We start from the raw sequence: 25971 nt of genomic DNA on the forward strand, positions 1-25971 counted from the left end.
CTGAAATATTTAATTTTTTAAATTGTCTTTATCTTTACTCTTCAAAACCTGTCAATTATTTTGCTCCCTGTGGGGCATACCTGCATAACCGTGTCTCATCTAGAAAGGTATTTATCTGCCTGCCGATTCCAAATGTAGAATGAGTTGATGCTCTTAATCCATTTGTTTAAAGGGGAAATAAACCACTTTCTTTTTACATAAGGCCCTATGCAAGCAAATTTGCCCATGAATCTGTTAACTGCTGACACTCTCTTCTGCTTTATGGCAAGAAAGACATATTCTTGGCATATAATTTAGTGTTGCTGGGATACCAAAATATATGCACTTTGCTAAAAATCTACTGTCTGTGAAAAATATAACCTTGGCTATGTTTGCAGATGTCATGGTACTAATAGGTGCGTGTTTGTGTGTGTTATAGAAAAATGTGTGTTGCCTCTTGGTTGTTGTCATAAATTATGCTTTTAACATTTGCTAGATAATAGTAATAATAATACTGCAGCTACTCAGACTCATCATTGTCCAGAGAATGTACAGTATTACAAAGAATTGTATTCTAATATTAATTATGTACTGAATTCGTTGACTATTCCTTTTCCAGCCCTTGTCAGTAAATGTTCCTAAATCCAAACAACAGCCCAATATGTTAAAGGCAGGGACTAATGTGAACACTTTCCTTGGTGGCTTGTCGTTTAGTAATTATTTCTTCCCTGTAAATGGCTTCTAAATAGAGTCCATTTGATTAGTAAGCATAAACATACCTGCATAATATTATTGCTTATCCCTGTAGGTATTTGCTTCACCTGTCCATCTGATGTATGAATATATACTCTAAATTAACACACATACTACAGATGGAGTAGGAGGTACTGAAGAATAATGGACCTTAGAGGTTTATCATATCATATACAGGTATAGGACCTATTATTCAGAAGCCAGTTATCCAGAAACCTCAGAAAGGCAGCGTTGCTTTTACTTGTTTGGTCCTGTTTAAACAAATCTTTATTTTTGACTTATTGATTTTTCTCTACAATAACTGGGCAGTTTGATAACTGAGCTAGCATACTGCCATGTTGAAGCCAAAACCATCTTTTTAATGTTATTTTTTATGAAAAAATAATAGTGATCCACGTTACAGAAAGCCCTCTTATCTGAAAAGCTTCAGGTTACAAGTATTTAGGAAAATAGACGGCTACACCTTCTTAGGGCTAATCCACACGGGGAGATAGCGACGCGTTTGCGGCGACAAAGCGCCGCGACAGTTGCCGCGACCGGCGCAGGCGACAGTTTTGTATGGGCGCCTATGTAAAAACGCCTGTGCTAACCACACGAGGCGATGCGCTTTTCAACAGTCGCCTGAAAAAGCCTGGCGAGGCATTTTCAGGCGACTGTTGAAAAGTGCATCGCCTCGTGTGGTTAGCACAGGCGTTTTTACATAGGCGCCCATACAAAACTGTCGCCTGCGCCGGTCGCGGCGACTGTCGCGGCGCTTTGTCGCCGCGACCGCAAACGCGTCGCTATCTCCCCGTGTGGACTAGCCCTTATGGTCCATTAGTGATCATGATAGGAGGGGTGCAAATGCTGGACACTCAAGAAACCAAAAGGTTGCCAATTTTGTTAATTTTTTATTTGGTTTGGCAGACGTTTAAGGTACTTGTTCCGCTGAAGCAAATGCCTGCAGGTATTAAGAAAATCATATTGTAGCTCTGGGACTTTATACGTGTAAATATGGAATATATATGTAAACAAAACATACATACATACATACAGTCATATGACAACATTTGGGAACCCCTCTTAATTCTTTGGAGTTTTGTTTATCATTGGCTGAGCTTTCAAAATAGCAACTTCCTTTTAATCTATAACATGCCTTATGGAAACAGTAGTATTTCAGCAGTGACATGAAGTTTATTGGATTAACAGAAAATATGCAATATTCATCATAACAAAATTAGACGGGTGCATACATTTGGCCACCGTAACAGAGATATTACATCAATATTTAGATGAGCCTACTTTTGCAAAAGTAACCGCCTCTAGATGCCTCCTATAGCCTTTGATGAGTGTCTTGATGGCCGTATTTTTAACCATTCGTCTATACAAAATCTCTCCAGTTCAGTTAGATTTGATGGCTGCCGAGCATGGACAGCCTGCTTCAAATCATCCCATAGATTTTCGATGATATTCAAGCCGGCCATTCCAGAATATTGTATTCTCCCTCTGCATAAATGCCTTTGTAGATTTCAAAGTGTGTTTAGGGTCATTGTCTTGTTGGAATATCCAACCCCTGCCTAACTTCAACTTTGTGACTGATTCTTGAACATTATCCGGAAGAATTTGTTCAAGGGCCCCAGTCCCTGAACTAGCCACACAGCCCCACAGCATGATGGAACCTCCACCAAATTTCACAGTAGGTAGCAGGTGTTTTTCTTGGACTGCAGTGATCTTCTTCCGCCATGCAAATCGCTTTTTGTTATGACAAATAAATACATTTTTGTCTCGTAAGTCCAAAGCACTTTGTTCCAGAATGACTGTGGCTTGTCTAAATGAGATTTTGCATACAACAAGCGACAGATGTTCGTTCTTTGTGCAAATTGCGCTAAATTGTAAAACGATGTACAGATACACCATCTGCAGCAAGATGTTCTTGCAGGTCTTTGGAGGTGATCTTTGGGTTGTCTGTAACCATTCTCACAATCCTCCGCATTTGCCGCTCCTGTATTTTTCTTGGCCTGATAGACCTGGGTTTTACAGCAACTGTGCCTGTGGCCTTCCATTTCCTGATTACATTCCTAAAGCTGGCGACACATGCAAAGATCCGATCGTACGAATCAACATATGATGGTACTTTCCCATCTCCCGACCTGTCACTAACCATTCAGATTAAAGTTTTACCATTCCAATCAAATAAAGTACAAAAGAACAGATTAGCCATTGAAACTAACTGTGAGCCGTCAGCCCATTAAACAACCTCATTTATAATCAAGACCAAGTTTGGTTTTTTAAACATATGTCACAGGAGGACACTGCCCCTAAAGAAAGTAGTTTTTAATTTTTTTTATTATTTTTGGTGTTTGGTGCAATTTCAGCAATCTGTTAGCTAAGGTCCAAATGACCCTAGCAACCATGCATTCATTTTAATAAGAGACTGGAATATGAATAGGAGAGGGCCTAAATAGAACGATGAGTAATAAAAATTGGTAATAATAAATTTGTGACCTTACAGAGCATTTGTTTTTTAGATGGGATCAATGACCCCCATTTGAAAGCTGAAAAGAGTCAGAAGAAGCAGCCAAATAATGAAAAAAAAACTATAAAAAATGAATGCCAATTAAAAAGTTGCTTAGAATTGGACATTTTATAACATACACTAATAAAAGTTAACGTAAAGGTGAACCACCCCTCTAATAATTTGTTTTACCTTGCACACCCATGAGTACGGTTTGAACTCACAGCAAAAGTGCTGTTTAAATGAGGATAATGCTGTGCTCTTAAACAGCAGTGAAATGGTTAAATATACATGCTTTGGATTTTGATCATATGCCAAGTAAAATGAGCTTATATACTGAGCACAGAACATCTCATACTCTGCGCAAATGGTCCTAAAATTTTACAGATCCATATCTATAGAGTGTAGGCTATTCGCTAATACATGTTTGAGATTCCAATACATATTAGGAAATAAGTGATGTCTTTTTCTGCCCCTTCTGCCCAGCCTATGGAAACCCAGGTTATGCAACATGAATGTTGCAAAGAGCATAATGGAATTATAGGGCGAGATGGATTTTTAAACAAGATTTTAGCTGCCTGTTAAAAGACACACAATTTTTTGGCTCTCTCTGAACACTTGTTACAATACAGGATAATTAAAATGTCTGAGCTCCCATAAAACAGTGCAGGGAAACTATGTTCCCCAGACAGCTAAAGTAACGAGAATTATCTTTTCATTGTGTTATGCTTATAAAACCAAAATGTTCACATAATTGTCTTCAAAGTCACAACATCAACTTTCATAGGAAAGCACATTAGTTATTCGTTATTCATGGGAGGTTTAATTTCAACATGCCTTATTGATATGGTATTGCCCCCAATTCATATTTAGGAATTGCTCATGGGCTCATGGCTCATGGGATATATATATATGTATATAGATATATATATATATATGTATGTGTGTGTATATGTATATATATATATATGTGTGTGTGTGTATATGTATGTGTATATATGTATGTGTATATATATATATGTATGCATGTATGTATGTATATGTGTGTGTGTGTGTGTGTGTGTGTGTGTGTGTATATATATATATATATATATATATATATATATATATATATATATATATATATATATATATATATATATAAATAATATGGTTTGCATAATATAATTGCAGTCAGAAAACCATATAGTGAGGACTCCAGTTTAGATAAGCTGAGTTCAGGGATGAATCCAATAGGGCTGCCAGGGAAAATGCTGTTAATACCAGTGCAGAGATTACACATCATTTCCTCATCCAGCAATGACAGCAGCTGGGTTGGATAAGGTGATTTCTGTCCTTTGCCTGCTTCATATGGGGACATTTAGGGTGATGTTTCTCTAATCCGTACACCTGTTGCTTTTCTTCATCACCCTGGCCTTGTAAATACCCTGCCCTTCCCTGTTACTGGGCTAAATTCATAGATCATGTCTCTGGGTCTGTTCCTTGTGTGTGTGATATGTCTGCCTAAAGCTCTATGGTTTCGTTCTCTTGAGCTGATTCCTTTATTGTCATTATTTGTCCTTTTCTGACCTACTTCATCCTTTCAACCTGCATTGTGTTTATGTGGGAACACCTTAGTCTTGTGTCTTTTGGGAAAAGGTTAAATCTGGTTAGATAAGACCAAGATAGAATGTTTTGGCTATATGTGTGCTGCAGATCTATCATTGCCCTCACTAAAATATGATGGTGGTAGCATCTTCCCAGCTGGTGTTGGGAATTAAGCATTAAGTTACAAGAGCTGGTAAAACATCTTATGGGTAATTAGAAGTGGGAAAAGTCGTATACTAAATAATATATTGTCATAAATAAACACTTGTAGATTATTGATAATGTAACCCCTACTTTTTTGTATGTTATATCTCTGAGATTCATTCTGCATATACAGGTGTGGGACCTGCTATCCAGAATGCTTGGGACCTGGGGTTTTCCAGGTAACATATCTTTCTTTAATTTGGATCTTCATACCTCAAGTCTACTAGAAAATCATGTGAACATTAAATAAACCCAATAGGTTGGTTTTGCTTCCAATAAGGATTAACTATATCTTTGTTTGGGTCAAGTACAAGGTACTGTTTTATTATTACAGAGAAAAAGGAAATCATTTTTAAAAAATTTGGATTTTCTCTTGACTAGATTGGGGGACACAGGCACCATGGGGATAAGGATCCTGTTGCTGGAGGATGGACACTAAACAGTTAACGAAGCTCCTCCTCCGGCACTGGGCTTTATCCCCTGCCTACTTCCTGCAACCTTCAGTTTTTCTTTAGTGTCCTCAGAAGGAGGACGGATACTTTGGCAGGGAGCAGTGGTATAGAGGCATTCATGTACCATGCCAGCTATGGGGGTCAGAGTTACCTTTTCCAGAACCCCCCCAGCCGACATCACCCTGTTTTTAGAGGTTGATTTTATTATTTTGTGCCCCTTAGAGCCTTCCCGCTCCACGGAGGTCTGCAAGCTGAGGCTCCCCTCATTACCCTGTGACTACTGGATCCCGCTCTACGGAGGCCGCCCCAGTGGTCGTTTTCAGGGTCAAGGCACCAGCATTGGGCACTATTCGGCTGGCGTGGAGGGGTAAGTAGCCTTGCTCTTCCCCTTTTTCCCCCTTATGTAATCCCTAAGGGCTTTTTTCACCTTGTACGGCGGGCCTTCCTAGAGTAGAGTAGAGCTCGGCCCAGTCCTTAGGATGCGCGCTCTGACGCGGCCGCCATGTGGTGCGGCCGCCATGCGGTGCGGCCGCCATGCGGCGAGGCCGCCATACAACGCGGCCGCCATCCGGCTCTTCCGGTACGGCCGCCACGTTACTGAGGGCCGTTTCCTTCATGCGGTTCATCGGCGGCCATCTTGCGCGCCTTGCGCGTCCTTAGGAGGAGGCGCGCGTCCGCCATTTTTCTTGTGGGCTACACATGCGGCAGCCTCTTCCGGTTTCCTCCGACGTCATCGGCGGCCATCTTGCGCGCCTGTTACACGCGCCACTCGATCCGGAGCGTTCATACTGTCTCTGTGTGAGAGACTGCGGCTGCTTCAAACTGTAAGTTTTACTTACAATGCTTCCTTAACTCTCAGTTAGTGAGAAGCTTATCTCTTTTTCTCTCTTTTTTTTTTTTTTTTCTGCAGATATCGTCTCTGCTGCTAGAAAAGGTCCCTTTATTCCCTGCCTACTTCTAGGGTCATATTAGTCAGGGACTACTCATTAAACATGGCTGACAAAGTGGACACTAGATCCACTCTTAGGCACAAGCAGGCTGTTTCCTTTTTTGCATGCACTGGGTGTAAGGCCAAATTTTCAGGCGCTTCTGCTGAATCGTTGTGTGTATCTTGCCAAGAGGGTTCTAGCCCTACCATTACCCAACCTAATGCCACCCTACCATCCGGCTCAGCGGCAGCTTCGGCTAGCCAGGGTAGCTCGGATTCTGAGCTGGTGCGAGCGCTAACCTTATCGCTGGCAGGACTTCAGAACCTCGCCAGGATACCGGAGACCTTAGACAAGGTACTAGAACACCTATCTGGGCAACCACCCAAGATAGGAGCGCAGGCCCAGGCTGCCACTTCCAAGCGACAGCTTCCTTCCCCACCGGACTCCCCTGTGGAGCAGGAAGAATTTTCAGGAGAAGAGGGCCAGATTCTTTCAGGGGACGAATCTGATCAGGAACAGGATTCCCCTCGTTCCCATAAGGAGGTAGAAAACCTTATCCAGTCTGTTCTTCAGACTTTAAATATTGAGGACTCTGTGACTAATGCTGAACCAAGCAAAAATATCTTCAAAAGACAGAAGAAGTCGTCCACAGTCTTTCCAGCCTATGAACAGCTAGAAGACATTATCAAAGCACAATGGAAGACGCCAGATCGTAAGGTTCAACTCTCCCGGCGTTTCACTCAGTCTTACCCTTTTCCACAGGAGTGTATTGACCTCTGGTCCTCCCCTCCTACTGTAGACCCTCCTGTGTCCCGGCTGTCCAAGACCACAACCATACCTGTGGCGGATGCAGCATCCTTTAAGGACCCCATTGATAGACGTCTAGAAGGTTTCTGCAAAGCCATCTTCTCAGCAGCAGGTGCGGCCCTACAACCCATCTTCGCAACCGCATGGGTGTCACGAGCAATGGAAGTCTGGGTCGAGCAGGTAGCACAGCTCATTGGCTCGGAGGACCCATCTACTGATCAGATACTTTCCCAGATCGCTGACGCAAATGCCTACATCTGTGAGGCAGCACTAGATGCCGCTAAACTAATTGCTAGAGCCTCAGCTCAGTCCATTGCAGCTAGGCGTTTTCTATGGCTGAAGACATGGTCAGCAGATATAACGTCAAAGAGATCGCTAGTCAGTCTGCCCTTCGGTGGAAAACAGCTTTTCGGGGCAGAGCTTGATAAAATAATATCCCAGGCTACTGGGGGTAAGAGCACCCTTCTTCCACAGAACCGACCCAAGCGTCCCACTTTCAAGAGGAGGCCATTTCTCCGGCCCTTTCGTCAGGGACAGGGGCAGAGACAGAGGTCACAGACAGATAAACATCAGTCGGCGGGTCGTTCCAGGTTTCAGTCCAAGCCAAGCTCCAGCTGGTCTGCAACTCGACATGCCAACAAGCCCTCTCAAGACAAGTCTTCCTCCGCATGAGGGGGTGCCCACCCCCGAGGGCATTCTCTTAGGCGGCCGCCTAAGACACTTTCGGGAGGTGTGGGAACAGCAGATACAGGATCCCTGGGTGCGGAAGATTGTAGCCCAGGGTTACCTCATAGACTTTTGTCAGATTCCCCCACCACGGTTCTTCGTGTCCCGCCTGCCACCAAGGGAACCCAAGCGCTCTGCATATCGGTCTGTCGTTCACGACCTTGCAACCTCGGGGGTCATACAACACGTTCCTCCCCGCGACAGATGTCGAGGCTTCTATTCCAACCTTTTCATTGTACCCAAAAAAGACGGTTCTTATCGTCCGGTTCTGGACCTCAAGAGGGTGAACAGATACGTCCGCAAACAACATTTCAAGATGGAGTCGGTGCAATCAGTTCTTCTGTCCTTAGACAAAGGGGAGTTCATGGCGGTTCTCGACATCAAGGACGCCTACCTACACATACCAATTCACCCCAACCATTACAGATTCCTGCGTTTCTTTGCCGCAGGAGAACATTGGCAATTTGTGGCTCTCCCCTTCGGACTCTCCTCCGCTTCACGAGTCTTCACAAAGGTGATGGCGGCAGCCCTGACAGAACTGCGACTCCAGGGGGTGGGGGTCATTCCATACTTAGACGATCTTCTCATCAAGACCCCGTCTCTGTCCCAAACCTCTATCCACCTTCACAGGGTGATGACAACTCTATCCAAGCTGGGTTGGCTCATCAACCATCAGAAGTCAGTCTTCACACCCTCACAAAGGACGGAATACCTTGGTCTAATCTTGGATACATCCAGGGGAAGGGCCTTCCTTCCCCCAGACAAGATAGCTTCCTTCCGCACTCGGCTATTAGCCATTCAGAGAAACACGTCCATACCGTTACGGATTGCCATGAGAGCCCTGGGAACGATGGTAGCCTCTTTTCCAGCAGTGCCTTATGCTCAACTCCACACAAGATCGCTGCAGAGATTAATACTACAGCACCAGAAGAGAGTTCACGGGAACCTGGACCGCAGAATACTGGTGACAGGACCAGTTCGAGATTCCATGTCATGGTGGCTTCGACCTCTGACACTACAGTCCGGGAAGCTCTTCCCCAACCACTCGTGGACTGTAGTCACGACAGATGCCAGTCTCCAGGGCTGGGGAGGGGTCCTAGACAGCTTCACTGTTCAGGGCAGGTGGAGCACAGAGGAAAGCTCCCTTCCCATCAACATCTTAGAACTCAGGGCCATACGGCATTCCCTATCCCATTGGACAAACCGCCTGAAGGGTCGGCCGATTCGTGTACAATCAGACAACATGACGGCAGTAGCCTACATCAATCATCAGGGAGGCACAAGAAGCCAGGCTGCCCTAGCAGAGGCTCGAGAGATTCTTCTGTGGGCAGAAAACAACGTACCAGCCATATCGGCGGTACACATCCCAGGAGTGGACAACTGGGCAGCAGACTTCCTCAGTCGAGAGACCGTGGACCAAGGAGAGTGGAGCCTTCATCCCGATGTGTTTCAGGAGATCGTGGCACGATGGGGTCCGCCAGAGGTGGACCTGATGGCCTCTCGCTACAACAACAAACTGCCAGTATATATGGCAAGAAGCAAGGACCCGTTCGCAATAGCTGTAGACGCGCTCGTGGCTCCTTGGCCATTTCGAAGGGTGTACGTGTTTCCTCCCCTGGCCCTACTTCCGAGGGTCATCAGACGGATAAGGGAACAAGCAGTAGAAGCGATCCTGGTAGCTCCCTTCTGGCCCCGAAGACCCTGGTTCGCAGAGCTCATGTTGCTAGCAGCAGAGGCTCCCTTCCGACTCCCAGTCAGAGAAGACCTGTTGTCACAAGGACCGCTGTTCCACCCGAATTCTCCACGGCTGGATTTAACGGCGTGGCTCTTGAAGCCCTCATCCTCTCAAACTCTGGGGTTCCCAAGGAGGCCATCCCTACATTAATGAAGGCCAGAAAGCCGGTGTCTGCTCGCATCTATCACAGGGTGTGGAAAACCTTCATTGCTTGGTGCGAGAACAACTCTGAGAACCCACAGGTCCTGCATGAGGGAAACATATTGCGGTTTCTACAAGAAGGCTTGAATAAGGGCCTGGCTCTTAGTTCTCTGAAGGTTCAGGTTTCGGCCCTATCCATCTTGTTCCAACATCAGTTGGCATTGCGACCTAACATTAAGACCTTCCTTCAAGGCGCCCTTCGACAGGCCCCTCCATATCGGCATCCTGTCTCTCCGTGGGATCTCAATTTGGTGCTATCTGCTCTGCAAGATCCTCCATTTGAACCTCTCCGGGAGGTCCCTCTATCTACCTTAACCATAAAGACGGTGTTCCTGCTAGCAATCACCTCGGCCAGACGGGTGTCGGAACTGGCAGCCTTATCATGCAAGCCTCCCTTCACTGTATTCCATGAAGATAAGGTGGTGCTACGACCAACTCCAGAGTTCCTTCCCAAGGTGGTGTCGGACTTTCATATTAATCAGGATATGGTAGTGCCGTCCTTTTGTCCACATCCTAAGTCGGCAATTGAGAAGAAGCTTCACACCCTTGATTTGGTGCGCACCTTGAGGGTTTACATCTCCGCGACTAAGAGTATCAGGAGAGTGGATAGTCTGTTTGTCATTCCAGAGGGTCCTCGAAAAGGCCTCCGCCCTTCTAAGGCTACTATCTCGAGATGGATCAGAACAGCCATCATCAGAGCCTACGCAGCTAAGAGTAGAACTCCGCCTGCCGGAATCCGGGCTCACTCCACCAGATCCCTCAGCACTTCTTGGGCGGTTCGCCACCAAGCTTCCGCTGAACAGGTTTGCAGGGCAGCAGTGTGGTCCTCCATTCACACCTTCTCCAAATTCTATAAGATACATTCCTTCGCTTCAGCAGAAGCAGGCTTTGGGAGAAGGGTACTTCAGGCTGTTGTTTCCTGAGCCCTGGGGATGATAAGTCCCGCCCTCATGGGTAGCTTTGGGACGTCCCCATGGTGCCTGTGTCCCCCAATCTAGTCAAGAGAAAATTGGATTTTTGTACTTACCGTTAAATCCATTTCTCTTGTACTACATTGGGGGACACAGGCCTTCCCTCCCTGTATTCATTTTGTAGTTATAGTTCAAGTTTAAAGGGGCGAGGTTTCTCCTCTGTTTGCAAGTTGACTTCTCCGGGTGGTCCTTCCTTCTTCGGCCAGAAAACTGAAGGTTGCAGGAAGTAGGCAGGGGATAAAGCCCAGTGCCGGAGGAGGAGCTTCGTTAACTGTTTAGTGTCCATCCTCCAGCAACAGGATCCTTATCCCCATGGTGCCTGTGTCCCCCAATGTAGTACAAGAGAAATGGATTTAACGGTAAGTACAAAAATCCAATTATTTGGATAAATTGGAGTCTATGGGAGATGACCTTTCCCTAATTCAGAGCTTTCTGGATATGGTCCCATACCTGTATTAGATTTCTGTGCCTTTAAACGAAACCTTACTGATTTTAGTGAAACAAAAAATAGATTTCTATAAAAAGTAATGTGTTTTAAAATAGAAAATCATCTGGAAATTGTGGTCCCACTGGACTGGTAACCCGACAAAACCAAACCCTAATGTGTGTAGGGAGATTTTCCGAGGGAGGTTGTGGGATGCTGGATCTGTTTGCATCAGGGGTGCAGTATTAGCAGCCAAAATCCTCATGCTCAAATCTTGAAAACTGTAATCTGACAACATATTGGGACAGTCATGTGAAGGCAGAATCATTTACAATGGAAAATGTAGGTTGACGAATTCTACAGTACTGTACAATTATTTTATCTACATTGTTCTTAAATAGGGAGCCAAAGACTTGCATAATTACTTAACATAAAGGAAGGAGAATTTCAGAAATGTGTTTTATGTGTTATGTTTTGCCATTAGGGGGTATTGCATTTCTTGATAAAATACTTTCCACATAGTTTAACCCTCTGGACCCCAAACAGTGCATTACATTATAATATTCATTTTACTGTATTATACATGTCAATGCCGGGAAGTGCATCACATTAAAATCCACAGTGGCGATCAAGATGCATCACATTCCACATAGAATTCCAACTGCAGCAAATAGCCCCTATAATGTATAACATAGCACATTGGGTTCAAAAGGAAGTTTAACACAAGCAAACGATTGCCCAATTAGCATCACATACCTCAATTCCTTTAAACCAATCGTAGAAATTCTAGCACTCTCCAACATGGGTGGATTTTGGAAATCGTATTTCACGCACTGAAGGGCCCACAGTTTGGGCAAAACTGAGATAACGTTTTACTGTTGACATGATTCTATAACTGTGGAGCCCCAGTATGAGAACTAGCCCTGGGGGTGGGGGGGCGGCAATTTTTGCATATGAAGTGAGGAGGGCAGGAATGATACTTTATAATAATTTTTGTAGTCCTCACTAACTGGAATTCTGTAAATAATGCAAGACAGAGAATTAACTGCAGGAGATGTCATGTTTATTACAAATTGCTGATTAATGCAAGGTTACCAACCCAGCGGACATTGGCATATTTAACTTTTCCACATTACGTTTCACTCTGAATTATTTATTTATTGAATTATTTATTGTAGGTTAAGATTATTTGAAAAAACCTAGTTCATCTCAATTTTTTATTTAACGTTCCCCAGGGCTTCATGACGGTGTATATAAATAAATTGTTGCTCTCACCACAAATTACTGGCTATTTAGTGTGAATAATAAACAGCTGGCTGACCCCTCTCGCTACATTGTCCATATGCCAAAGTCTTTCACAATTTGCAGTTTTTCCTTTTTGATATGGAAAGTTTCTACTTTGTGTGCATTTTTTCAACCGAATATATATATATATATATTTCATAGCCTTTGCAATTAACACATTTACTATAATACTTGCAAAGTAAAAGGGGTGTGTTTTGATAAATCTGGTACAGACACCCTTTATGTCTCAATATAATGCACCCCAAATTCCTGCATTTTGGGAAGCACTGTAGTCTGCTTAGTCACATACAAAGAGGGAGTGAGGTATAGCTAATAATGTAATATAAGGGGCCTATTAGATCAGCAGAATTTCACATTTTGATATATTGCTCTTCCTTTATTGTCTTCCTTTTGGAAGTTAGCTATATTTCAATGTTGCCTTTAGCACATTACGTTACCTGCACCTGTCATTTAGAAACACTGGGCAAATTTGCACCTGGGCAGTAATCCATAGCAACCAATCAGTGATTGGCATTTTTCGGCCAGCAGCAGATTGAACACTATCTGATTGGTTGCCATGGGTTATGGTATGGCGATCCAAATTATGGAAAGAAACACCCCTTATCCAGAAAACCCCAGGATTCTGGATAACCGGTCCCATACCTGTAGTTTCTTCTTTTTTTAATGATTGAGCTAAGCCCCATCCTCAGACTGAATCTTTCCTTGTTTCAGCCCAGAACTAACCTGTCCAGTTAGTTAGCTAAACTTTTCTAAACCTGTGTTTCTTGATGAAATTAATGTAAATAATTTCACCTTTAGACAAACCTTCAGATAACCCTCAAATTTGTCATTTTGAATGTAATCTAAGCCCAAAAAAATTAAAGTTACATAAAGGTACTGAAAGTGGTCCTTGGAGCAATTTTGCCATTTACGTTCATTTTCCGTTGTCAGTGGTTTCTGAGATATTAGCAGTTTTAAAAAAGTTTCATTCAGCTAATAACCAGACTTTTGGCTCGATAGTTTTCTTTGGAGGTCACAGGAGCATATTTGCCAAAGAGTAAAATTAGAGCTCACACATTTGCCAGAGTGAAATACCTGGCTGGTGAAATACTGCTTTCTCTTTGTTGCTATGGGATTTTCAAAAGAGTATTTATCAAAGGGTAATCTCTCACTTTAACACATTCATAAAAACGAAACCTAGCTCTATTTCACCTTCATATATATGCCCGAGAGTATAGCCACCCTAACATTCCATGCACTTTCTGTATAGTCATTTTATGCTTGGGTTGTTGATTTTCAGAGAGAGAAATGTTGATGTATAGCAGTCTAAACTAAAAAAAAATACTAAAAATAGAAAAAGTTCTAAAAGAAGCTCCCTAAATCAATTCAACCATCTCATCTTTTAGGTTCTTCCCCTTACAGATTGCTAACAGTATGTACTGTCCATTAATACTACAGCCGCTTACTCAAGGGCCAGATATGAGCCACTATGCATTGTTGCAATATTTTATTCATAAGGGAAGCATGTTCATATTTAATCATTCACATACCTAAACCAGGGCATGCAAGCATACGTGTCTCAGTAGCACTAAATATAGAACCAGTTTAACTTGATCAGTGAACTCTGGCTTTGTGGGAGTGCAGAATGTCAATATTCATGAGCAGGGCTTTTACCGGTTGCAATGCAAGGAGATCCAAACAAATTAGTATTCTGCTCTTGGGAAACCAGATAAAGGCAAATCTTTTTGTACAAGAGCTTACAAGACATGAGCTCCCATATAAGCCCTCCTTTGCCAGAGTGTGGCACCTCATTAAAAGTCAAATTAAGGCCTGATCAGAGCTGCTAGGGTATTTGATTAGATATCATTTCTTGCTGTTAAACAGGGAAATGTTTGCAGAAAAAAATCTGCTTACAGGTGGGACTTAAGGTGGCCATACACGGGCCGGTAAAAGCTGCCGACAGACTGTGTCGGCAGCTTATTGGCCCGTGTATGGGGGCCCCCGACGGGCTTCCCCAATCGAGATCTGGCCGAAAGTCGGCCAGATCTCGATCGGATGGGTTTAAAAATCCCGTCGGATCGCGGCCGCATCTGTTCGTTGATGCGGTCCCGCGATCCGACCGCCCGTTTGCCGAATGCTAGGATCCGATCGTTGGGCCCTAGGGCCCACGATCGGATCTGCCCGATATTGCCCACCTCAAGGTGGGCATATCGGAGGGAGATCCGCTCGTTTGGCGACATCGCCAAACGAGCGGATCTTTCCATGTATGGCCACCTTTAGGCTAACCCTTTCCATTTGGATGGTTAACATTATTTTTTATGTGGAAAGCTGGCATTTCCTGGAGTGCATTGGGGCCCTTTATATTGTGCATTGTTGTCAAGCTGACTACAAGAAAGGAAACCGAGCTATGGCAAGAACATGCTGGGAACTGGCTTTTACCAACAGAGGGGAAATTGCTACGGTTCCTACCATGTTTCTTGTAAAGGTAAATTCGCTCAAGAACATGAATGTGCATTGTGTCTTCCCTTTTTATGATTGCAGGCCCAAAATTTTTGGAAGGCCATAGGCCTAGGAAAGCAAAGACCCAGGCCTAGGACTGCAAAGTTTGAGTGGCGGCATTCTGCCCCTCTGCCTATAGATGGTAACGGAAGGGATAATGGAGCTGCACTGGGTGGACCAGCAATCTGAAGGCTCACTTGCCCAATCTCCCCTTTTAGCTGTGTGGAGGTTGTTGGGGGGACAGGTTTCTGGTGAATAGAACTGCAGGCAGGTGAGAAATGGGTGCAAGCAGGACAGCTTTTCCACCAAAACAAGAAACGGTGCTGGTGAATACAAAATCAGGGGGAAAAGGTGCTGACAGTATTACTTTGGAACTATATATGGGCAACAGAAAGCAGAATGTGTTTTTAGTGCTGGTTTTACTTTGTTACTGGATATTGTTGGGATATCCTTGTATTTGCTTTACTGTATTTTGAGTGTAAAATATTAATTTCTAAAAGAAATTACACTTTCAATATAAAGTGTTGAGCCCAGTCTTTTTTTAATTTGCTGAAATTGCAGACTGTGCAGCTAAACTAAAATAGAGGTAGTATTTTATTCTGGGGATATTATACTTGTTTAAATTACATTTAAAAGGAAAGAGAAATGACAAATACCTGTTAAGTTGCTGCTTAATTGAGTCTTAGATTTCATTATTCGGATTTTCTCCAAGAACTCTCAGGATTTGAGCTAAAAGCCTTTAGGGTTTCATAATGTTATGCAAAGTAAATATTTTATTTCATTTTAATACAATTTCAGATGTACTTGGCACTTTGCCGTCTCTTCAAGTGACAGAGGTCTGGGAAATGAAAGATTTTATTTATATTCTGCAGATGCTTTAGGTCAGGGCAGCCCATCTGAAGGCTTAGGGGCCGGATGTGGCCCTCCAGATGATTTTTATGGTCCCCATTCTGCTTTAGGGCTTCATTTCAAAGCACAACTTTCAAGTGACAGTTGCCGTTTTGCTCCTGAACTTCCCATTGTCCGCTGTGGAAACAGGGACATATAATATCTCCTGCCATAACCCTATGGGGCCCATTAACCAACAATTGATTTAAATTTTTTCCAACAATATCAAAATATTTGTGGTTTTCTCATTTTTTTTTAAAAAAAAGTTCTAAAAATTTGAGATTTCTGAAGTGTAAAAACCTTGAAAAACTTTGGCAGTGTTGTAATTTGCTTAGCAGAGTCTTCGTCACTAGGTAAAAGTTGTAGAGGTCATATAGAAGTCAATGGGAGCTGCTCTGGTCCTAATGGACCATTTTAAATCATTTCAAACTTTTAGACCTTTTTTGATTTTTTTCTTGCTAGAAATTGTTCGGAAAACTAAATAATAGAGGTTTTCACAATATTTGTATTTTTTTAGCTTAATTTTCTGTTTTTAAACAAAAAATACAATTATGAATAGGCCTCTAAATGATGCTCTTGGCATAGATCCATTGAAATTGGTGCAGCTCTGGCTTAGGCTAGTTTCATGTGTGTTGATGACATCCCTGAAATCACAGCTCTGGAATAAATGTATGTCCCTGTGTGTGTGTATGCATGCATATATATATATATATATATATATATATATATATATATATATATATATATATATATATATATATATATATATATATATATACCAATGCAACACACTGATGGAAAGTTTGCTAAAGAAGCATTTTCTTGTATAGACCTAACACATACACGCACACACACAACTGTATAATATGGAGCCTTTTTAATTTCTATTCAGTTTGAAATTGCCCTCTCCAAGGCAATAAATCACTCTGGCTCTTCAATTTCTTTTTTTCATTAGGCCCAGGTCCCTGCAGTCATATGGACTTAATAGCTTATGTGAATGCAGGGAGGGACCCCGAACAGCCTGCAGAATCTTTAATAGAGTTTTGTATTAATTAAGCTACTGTACCAGCCTGTGATCTCTATTGCGTATTTATATACAAATGCTTTATAGCTGCCTCTGTCTTTTGTTCGCTGTGCATTAAGACAGTAGGGGTCCAGATTATGTTGTACATCTGACATACAGTATAATACTTTTTCCAGTGCTTGGAAGCCTACATTTCTTGTAGTTTGCAGGTACAAAGGTAGGGAACCTCTTAATTTTGATGTCAGACCAACTATATTTCTTTTAGTGCTAATGTACTGCATAATTCTTAGTTTAATTTGCAGCTGCCACAGAATCTCACAAAAATTGGAAATCTACTCTCATGGGGCACCCCTTTTTACAAGTGCTTACCCAAAGACCTAATGGTATGGACCCCCTATGTAAGGCATAGGCAAAACTTGTTGGAAGGTACAGGTATGGGATCTGTTACCTGGAAACCCATTATCCAGAAAGTTCTTAACTATATGAAGGCCATCTCCCATAGACTCCATTTAATGCAAATGATCCAAAATTGTATAAACTATTTCCTTTTTCCTCTGTAATAATTAAACAGTACCTTGTATTTGATCCCAACTAAGATATAATTAATTCTTATTGGAGGCAAAACCAGCCTATTGGGTTTATTTTAATGATTTTCTAGTAGACCTAAAGTTTAAAGATCCAAATTCCGGAAAGATCTGTTATCTGGAGCATTTTAAGCATTCTCGATAATAGATCCTTTATCTGTAGCTGTAGTAAAGCTGGAGAGGGTTTCCTGAGAATTTGAGTTGGTAAACAGTATGAGTAATGAGAAAGATCAGTCCCATATAGTTAGAGCTACAATAATTCTGGGTGATAATGGAAAAATGTTTATTAATTTTGCTTCCTAAGTTAATTTCCAGTGTGGATTTGATATATAGCCAAGATAAATACTGTACTGTACAATATGTACCATACAATAGCTGCACTGGGGAAAAGTGGATTGAGGAGGGAGCCACTTAAGTAGTAGGTGTTAAAGCAAACTATATCAGAACATTTGGAATTGCATCCCTGCAGGATATTACTATCAATCTGTCAATTAAAAATAAGAAATTGAATATCTGCCATCCAGTAATCCTAAATGTTCTTTCCTTCTAGCTGCCCAGCTGGACAACATTGGATTCAGCATTATTCGGAAGTGTATCCAGGCTATAGAAACAAGAGGTGAGGACAAGGGCAGGTTTAAAAACAGATGGTATATTGCTCAGGTCAATCTAGTGACATTAATCTGGGTTGTACGTGTTCCTCAGCTGTTTATGTAGCAGTGCCTACAGGAAACCAATAGGTAATATCTGTGCAAAGTTTGCCTTTATAAAGTCTTTCTGTATGATGTGGAAATATACTATTAAAGTGACCCTGGGAATAATTTGCCCTTTCATGCCATGCTTTGAACGCCGACTATATTTTGTGCCAATTTTATTCAGGGTGGGTGCTTTATCTTAAACCATAATAATCGAAATGTTTAAAAATGATTTCCTTTTTCTCTGTAATAATAAAACAGTACATCGTACTTCATCCAAACTAAAATATAATTAATCCTTATTGGAAGACTTCAGGTATGTAGATACAAATTACGTAAAGATCCGTTATTCGGAAAACTCCAGGTCCAAAACATTCTGGAATAATTGGTCCCGTACCTTTATAATATATAGCTACAAAAAATCAGTACAGTATGCTGCATATAACTAAATTCAGGGCCGGAACTAGGGGTAGGCAGAGTAGGCACGTGCCTAGGGCGCAAAGCTGGGAGGGCGCCAGGCACGTACCTCCTCTGTCGCCTACCCCATTGTCCGGTTCCCGACTTTTGCGCTTTGTGCGCTTCTGCGCATGCGCAAATGCGTGCGTGCGCCCGCCAGCGCAATTGCGTGCGTGCACACGCCAGCGCAATTGCGCGCGTGCGCACGCCAGCGCGAATGCATGCACACAATACAGGCGCCGCGAGTGCCGGGCCTGCCTAGGGCGCCTGCCCAGCATGGCCCAGCACTGACTAAATTAACTTCTGGCAAGCCATGCAAAATATAGATTACATGTAAATCTGGTTTTAAAGGGGAAGATGTACAAAGCCTATAAAAGCTTATGCGTTAATGCTAACATGTCATATAGCAGCACAACATTAAGCATTCATTGATCGGCTATTCATTGATCTGATTAAAAAGCACACTTTCTAATGCCATTTGTTTGCACAGCTCTCAAGCTGGAGTTCAAAGGAGAAGTAAAGGAATTGAAAAAAAAAGAGGAATGAAAGGAATTCATATAATGTGTGTGTATATATATATATATTTAGTCTGCATTTTGGATTGTTAGTTTGTGAAGGAACAGGAAAATAGAAAGGTAGCAGGACTATGTATGGCTTTTATACAGTATCCCTCTGTTTAGCCTGCAAGCCTGCCGATCATTCAGATACCGTATCCATTTGGCCAACGTATTGTCACCTTAACACTGAGCAAATTTACTCCTCGGAAATAACCTATGACAACCATCAGAGATTACCTTTGTTCAGCCATCTCCAAGTAAAACAATAAAGCAAAATTTAGCCCAGTGTTGATAAATGACCCCCAATGTCTGTTTAAATAATGGTTTGTTTGAAAAATCAAGGATAATAATAGCAGATTGTCATAGCAAAGTGCAGCTGACAGGTGCAATTACTGTGTAAGGAACCAATTAAGTATTAAAAACAACTTGACCTTTTCAGAGCTGTCTATGAATAGGAAGACCGGCAGCTGACATTGTTTTTGTCATTTTCTTAGGCATAATTCATCTTTGTGATGGCTTCTCCTTGAATAGGAGTATTCAGTAAATTGAATATTTAGTCTAAGGATAGCTCGGTTATAGTCAATTTCGATCAAACTGGACCTACAGTACATGATAGTCAGTTTGTGTTATTAAATAAAATAATTTACCCTTGAGTATGTTGATTTGTATCAAGGCATTTGCCCCCCGATGTAGTAAAAGGAGCAAACCAATTGTCCTCAGTTGTGAGTTGCGGGCAGGTGGCAAGCCTCATTTGCCACCAGCCCAACCGTCGCCAACCTCTCCGCACTATTTCAACCCCAGTAATGAGGTCAGCACTTGTTTATATACTTGCTCTCATCCCGCCCACCATCTCTGAAGACGTCATAGAAGGGGTTGGTCAGGAGCAGGTATAAAGACTAGTGGAGCAGGTGGGTTCAGGCACAGGTTGAGTTAGGATGAATTAGGATTGTGCGCAAGTTGGGTTAGGATGAGTTAGGGTTGGGTGCAGGTTGATTTAGGATTGGGCACAGGTTGGGTTAGGATGAATAAGGATTGGTTGCAGGTTGGGCTAGGATGAATTAGGATTGGGCGCAGGTCAAAAAATATTCACCCGCTCTTCACTACTGCACATGCTAAGTGTTCTTTGCACTGTTTTGACGTTGTTTGTGTATGTATTTGCGATTGAAAGCAAGTTCTCTTTCTGTTGTCTGCACCCTCTCCTGGTTCTGACTCTTGAGCAGAAAATATAAAGGGGCAGATTTATAACCGTTGCATTTACAAATAACATCAAAACTATTGACAATTTATAATGAACGTATATTGAAAAGTTTCTTAGAATTACAGTATTATGTAAAAAATAGTTTTTTTTAATTCAAGCCATAGCTACAATTACACTGCTGCAATACAGCCGGTAGGATTGTGTGTACCAGTGAAAATACAAGCAGTGAATGGGCTATCAATTTTAGTTCAGTGAATAATAAAAAACATAATTTTCAGGTAAATACATTATTTTCTGAACACGGTGTCCCTTTAAAGGATAAGTAAACCTTTAAAATAAGTGAGTGTAAAACTGAGGAGGGTGCTATTCTAAGCACTTCTGTAATTTACACTGATTATTTGTTTTCTTTCTATTCTAAGATATTAAGGGATGCATGTACGGTTAATATAAATTCATTTTGTTACAACAGCACCACCTGCTGGTCAGTTTCCCACTAGTCTGACCACCAAGTAGCCAAGGAAGCTGTCAGGAGAAAGAAAGAGTCTGCTCTGATGTTCTGATGCTTAGGAAAATAATTAGAAACCTTTGTCACATCTTTCCTAAGCAGAAGAACATCAGAGCAGCCTCTTTCTTTCTCCTGACAACTTCCTTTACTACTTGGTGGTAAGACTGGTAGGAAACTGACCAGCAGGTGACACTGTTGTAATAAAATTCATTCATGTTAACAGCACATGTATCCCTTAATATCTTGGAATAAAAACAAAATAAATAATGAATGTAAACTAGAATAGCCCCTCATCAATTGTACATTCACTTATTTTAAAGGTTTTCTCATCCTTTAATTTTCCATATCACTGTACCTGCTATAAGCCGCTCCAATTTTTTCCTTAAAAAAATGAAAACTTGAAACAATTTTGTTTTAACAGCGAGACATTTTTTGTGTCACTCAGATTTTTAATTTCTGTAGCTATTAAAGGAACCTAATGAAGTTTTGTAAGAAATATACTTTGGCTGTTAGCATCCCTCTAGTTAAGTGAAACCTTTTTCTTTCAACAGGGATCAATGAGCAAGGGCTCTACCGCATTGTTGGGGTTAACTCCAGAGTTCAGAAGCTGCTGAATATTTTAATGGGTAAGTACTGAGACTGAAATAATACTTCCAGGGCCAGCTGTTCTGGGGCGTAATCTTTAGAAGAATCACGTCATTTTGTTCCATTTATTTGGTGTTTTTATATCTGTAAACCTTCCATGTCATTAGATTGAATCATAGATTTGCACTTTGTTCCTAAGAAGGTTTTTATTATTTTTTTGATGTATACTATGTTGGTACCCAAATATTCTTCAGGGATAATGGCAAAAATATCATAGTGGGGGGGAACTACAAATTTATCTTTTCATTGAAAATATAAAATAACTTTTTGTTTCCTGGGAAATTGAGCTCTAGTGCAAAGAAGGTGAAGGGCCATACTCCTGTGGTCCTCCAAACGGTCCTTTAAGATTCTTAATTGTAATATATTATACAGGCCATCTCGTTGACACTTGTAAGTCATACGCCATAAATAATTGAAATTTCTGCCTGAATTGTGGAGCTTATTTAAGCATGAACCAAAATGTTACATTTAGTGGCCTTTGGCGACCAAATAAACCACACATCACTGGGTACGGCTGTGTTAAAAAAAAAAGGACATACGTATGATGCTGTGTGTTCATTTTCAGAGATCTCTGATGGCTGTGTAAAAAATCTGGCATTAAAGTAAGCAGCTGCATGAAAATGCTATGGAAAAACATGGCGTTCTTCTTTCATGGGTTTTTACCGGTTTATTTCCAGAGAAACGTCTGCCCGAACTTACTTTCCACTTGGATTTTTCCCCCTAGACTTTAACAGATTACATGAGGACTGAAGAGATGTTCAATTTTGGCATCAAATCCAGAGATTGTGCAGCATAAAATAAAACACTTTCCTTGATTCATTTGTAATAAAGTTAAAAGCTTTGTGAAATAAATTTACTTCACACAGCGTTTTATACTGTTTTGCACAGTATGATAAATAGGCCCCTTTCTATTGGCCAGCCTGGTGTTCAAGAGCGATTTTGTCTATTCAAAATTATTTTGAAGTAATGCTGGAGACCTTAAACACTAGGGGCAAATTTACTTACCACCCAAAATCCGCTAGCGTTGGCTTCGTGCACATTGCAACACTTCGCCAGGTGTAAATTCGCCTGGACAACGCTAATTCACGAAAATCTGAAGTTGCGCACAGGTTACCGAACGATTGCGAAGTTGCGCTAGTGAAAATACGATCAGCAGTTCGAAGTTATGCTAGCGTTCGGTAATTTGCATACGGCGTGCAGTTAAAGTACAATGGACGTATATGCTGCAGCAAATACATTACACTACACAAGGCCAGGGAACCTTAATAAAATTATATAAAGTTGTTATAATGCCCTACTCATGTGCCCACAGTATAGTTTAGGTGCCATATGTAAGGAAATGTAGGGGGGAAGGAGGGTACCCCAAAACAAATTTTCAATCTTTTTCAGCCTATCACCCTGTAAAAAGAAAAAGACGCCAGTGTTTTTTTTTTTTTGACAAACTCCTATCTACTCCATTGCACTTCGCCGGGTCTGAGGTGGTGAAGGCAAGTCTGACGATAGAGGTAACGGTCAATAAAATCAAAAACTTAGTGAATTTGCGTAGTAACGTTCTTTCGCCAGAGCGAAAATTTGCCTGGTGTTAAGAGTGAGAAGTTGCGCCAGAGTCTATCTCCTTCGCTAGCGTAATTACGCCAGCGCCCGTTAGTAAATCTGTGAAGTGCCAAAATGACATCACGCTGGCTCTTCACCACTAAAGATTTTTCCATTTTTGGTTAGAGTGCTAACACTTTGTGAAGGATTGTAACCACTTGCCCCACCAGAGACACTTTCTATGGACACCACTGGATAGATCTTTCGACCACAGCTTTATTCCTATATTTCATGTGCAAACAGATTTTTTTTTAAAGAACTGTTATCCTCTCAAGATGCTGGTGGGCAAGTTTTGAGAAAATGTAAACCCAAACTGTCTTGACCCTTGTGCAAAAGGCAACCAAATGCCCACTGCTTTAAAGTTATTGTGTAATGCCAAGATCCAGTAGCTTTAAGGGGGCGTTGAATGGCAGCACATAAGGCAGGGATCTCAATCTTAGGGGCTTGCACTTCTAGTAGACCTATAGATGGGAAGCCAAACCTAAAAGGCCTTTTGAAGTGAATTCTGAAATGGCATAGTATAAAAGTCTCGGATATTTGTATAACCAAAGGAGAGAGTGGAGTTTTGCACTGCCCTGTACTAATTACAATAAGGAGACGTTGAAAGGTCCCGTTGAGAATTCCAGTGTATCTTACAGCTTTCCGTGCTTTATTAAGCACTGTTTGTTTTTTTAATTACTTTCTGTAAAATAAAAGGACTGCAAAGTTATGAGAGTGAGAGATTTTCAGGGTTCCTGGAAGATGTAGGCAGTGTCATAGAATATATTGTATTTCAGGCTGTCGCCACACTGCCTGGAATGTCTAGTTGAATGCCTTCCCAGTTGTAGAGCAAATACATATAATACCCTTGGTTTCAGATTACTTTTTTAAGTGTTAAAAATGTTTTTGTATATATGTAAATATGTGTGAATATATTTAGACCTGTATAATTATGCACACGCTAAACATTTTAAAGCAAACATTTTAAGTTTATTTTCTCTTTTCCTTTTCCATTAAGAGCTTTTATTGTTCATTATTTCTAAATTCTGCAGCTGAAGTCATTGACCTCCCCCATTTTTTTTTCATTCTACAAGGAAAGGATTATTTGATCAAATGCATTTACAAAACACGGCTGCTTCTATCCTCTATAGAAGTGATTACCTACCGTAATTGGATTACAGTTCAGGGTCACCCCCTTCACCAGTCGAGTCTTCAGGCTCAAAAGTAGATCTGTGTAGTTTGTAATCTAAACACGCAACCATATCCGAATCCAAAGGATTTTATAGGAACTGTATGCCTTATTTCATTTAAATCTGTGGACTTTGGCTTTATTTGTTTAGCATTTAAGTATGTACAGGAAGGAATGGCGACAGTAGACTTTTTTCTTTGTTTTAAAGATGTCTGCTAGGCATATAACATTTGTATTTATATAGTGTTACTTATACACAGCGATGTTTATCAATATTATCATTCAAAATTACGCCTTATTCTGGATACTGTGCAGCCAGTACTCCCTCCCCCCTCTCTGTCTATGATCAGATGTGGGCTTATGCCTTAATCAGAAAGAGGTATATTCTATTCTATGTCATATCTGTTAATGCTGCACTTTGTAAAAAAAAAAAAATGTCCCTGTTTTTTTTTTTTTTTGCTGTATTTTAAACGCACTTGTAATTACATTTTAATCACTATCAAATTTTTCATCCATTCCAGAGTATCCAGGGAAACCTTGCACTTTATTCAGTTAAGGGGAAACAAACAATATTAATATAAGGGCCTTTGCTAATGTTCATTAAATTGGACTCTAAAGGGTGGAACATTTGTTCATTCCATACAGTTCTACATTAGGACCTTTACTGTGAAACACTGTTACAGCCTAAATATTTATAAATTTTCGGGCTCTAACACATTTCAGTACTGTAAAGTCTGATTCGTTTGTATGGGCAGTAGTTTGCCGTTCATCATAAAATATAAGGATATTAGAAGTCACCAAAGAGTTCCATGGCCAAAAGGCTGCAGACTCATATTTTAAAGAATGGGTTCATTATTTCATATAATACATGTATGGGATCTGTTATCTGGAAACCCGTTATCCAGAAAAGTGGAATAATAAAACAATACATTGTAAGATAAAGTAAACCATTCCCAACTAAGAAATACTTAATCCTTATTGAAGGCAAAACAATCCTGTTGGGTTTATTTAGGGGCAGATTCACTAAGGGTCGAATTTCGAAGTTAAAAATACTTCGAAATTCGACCCTCGAATTGAAATCCTTCGACTTCGAATATCGAAGTCGAAGGATTTAGCGCTAATCCTTTGATCGAACGATCGAAGGATTTTTCGTTCGATCGAACGATTAAATCGTTCGAATCGAACGATTCGAACGATTTTAATTCAACGATCGAAGGAAAATCCTTCGATCAAAAAAAGATTAGCAAACCTATGGGGACCTTCCCCATAGGCTAACATTGACTTCGGTAGGTTTTACCTGCCGAAGTAGGGGTCGAAGTTTTTTTAAAGGGCAAGTACTTCGACTATCGAATGGTCGAATAGTCGAACGATTTTTAGTTCGATTCGTTCGATTTCGTTCGAATTCGAACGAATTTAACCAATTCGATGGTCGAAGTACCAAAAAAATACTTCGAAATTCGAAGTATTTTTCATTCGAATCCTTCACTCGAGCTTAGTGAATCAGCCCCTTAATGTTTACATTATTTTTTAGTAGACACTGTATGGAGATCCAAATTACGAAAACTTCTCTTGTCTGGATAATCCCAGGTCCAGTGAATTCTGGATAACAGGTCCTA

General features: G+C 41.3%; 1 protein-coding gene across 2 annotated transcripts in view; it reads left to right on the top strand.

Moving 5' to 3' along the window:
• The window catches only part of arhgap26.L (Rho GTPase activating protein 26 L homeolog), a 268850-nt gene that overhangs the window by 122523 nt on the left and 120356 nt on the right, over window positions 1–25971 (top strand). For both annotated transcript variants that reach the window (XM_018251140.2, XM_018251141.2), the window contains exons 13-14: window positions 18092–18157; window positions 21501–21575. In XM_018251140.2, the coding sequence (XP_018106629.1) occupies window positions 18092–18157; window positions 21501–21575 (141 nt within the window). The remainder of the gene's footprint in view (window positions 1–18091; window positions 18158–21500; window positions 21576–25971) is intronic.

This window comes from Xenopus laevis, chromosome 3L, assembly GCF_017654675.1.
Source record: "Xenopus laevis strain J_2021 chromosome 3L, Xenopus_laevis_v10.1, whole genome shotgun sequence".
NCBI classification, from domain to species: domain Eukaryota; kingdom Metazoa; phylum Chordata; class Amphibia; order Anura; family Pipidae; genus Xenopus; species Xenopus laevis.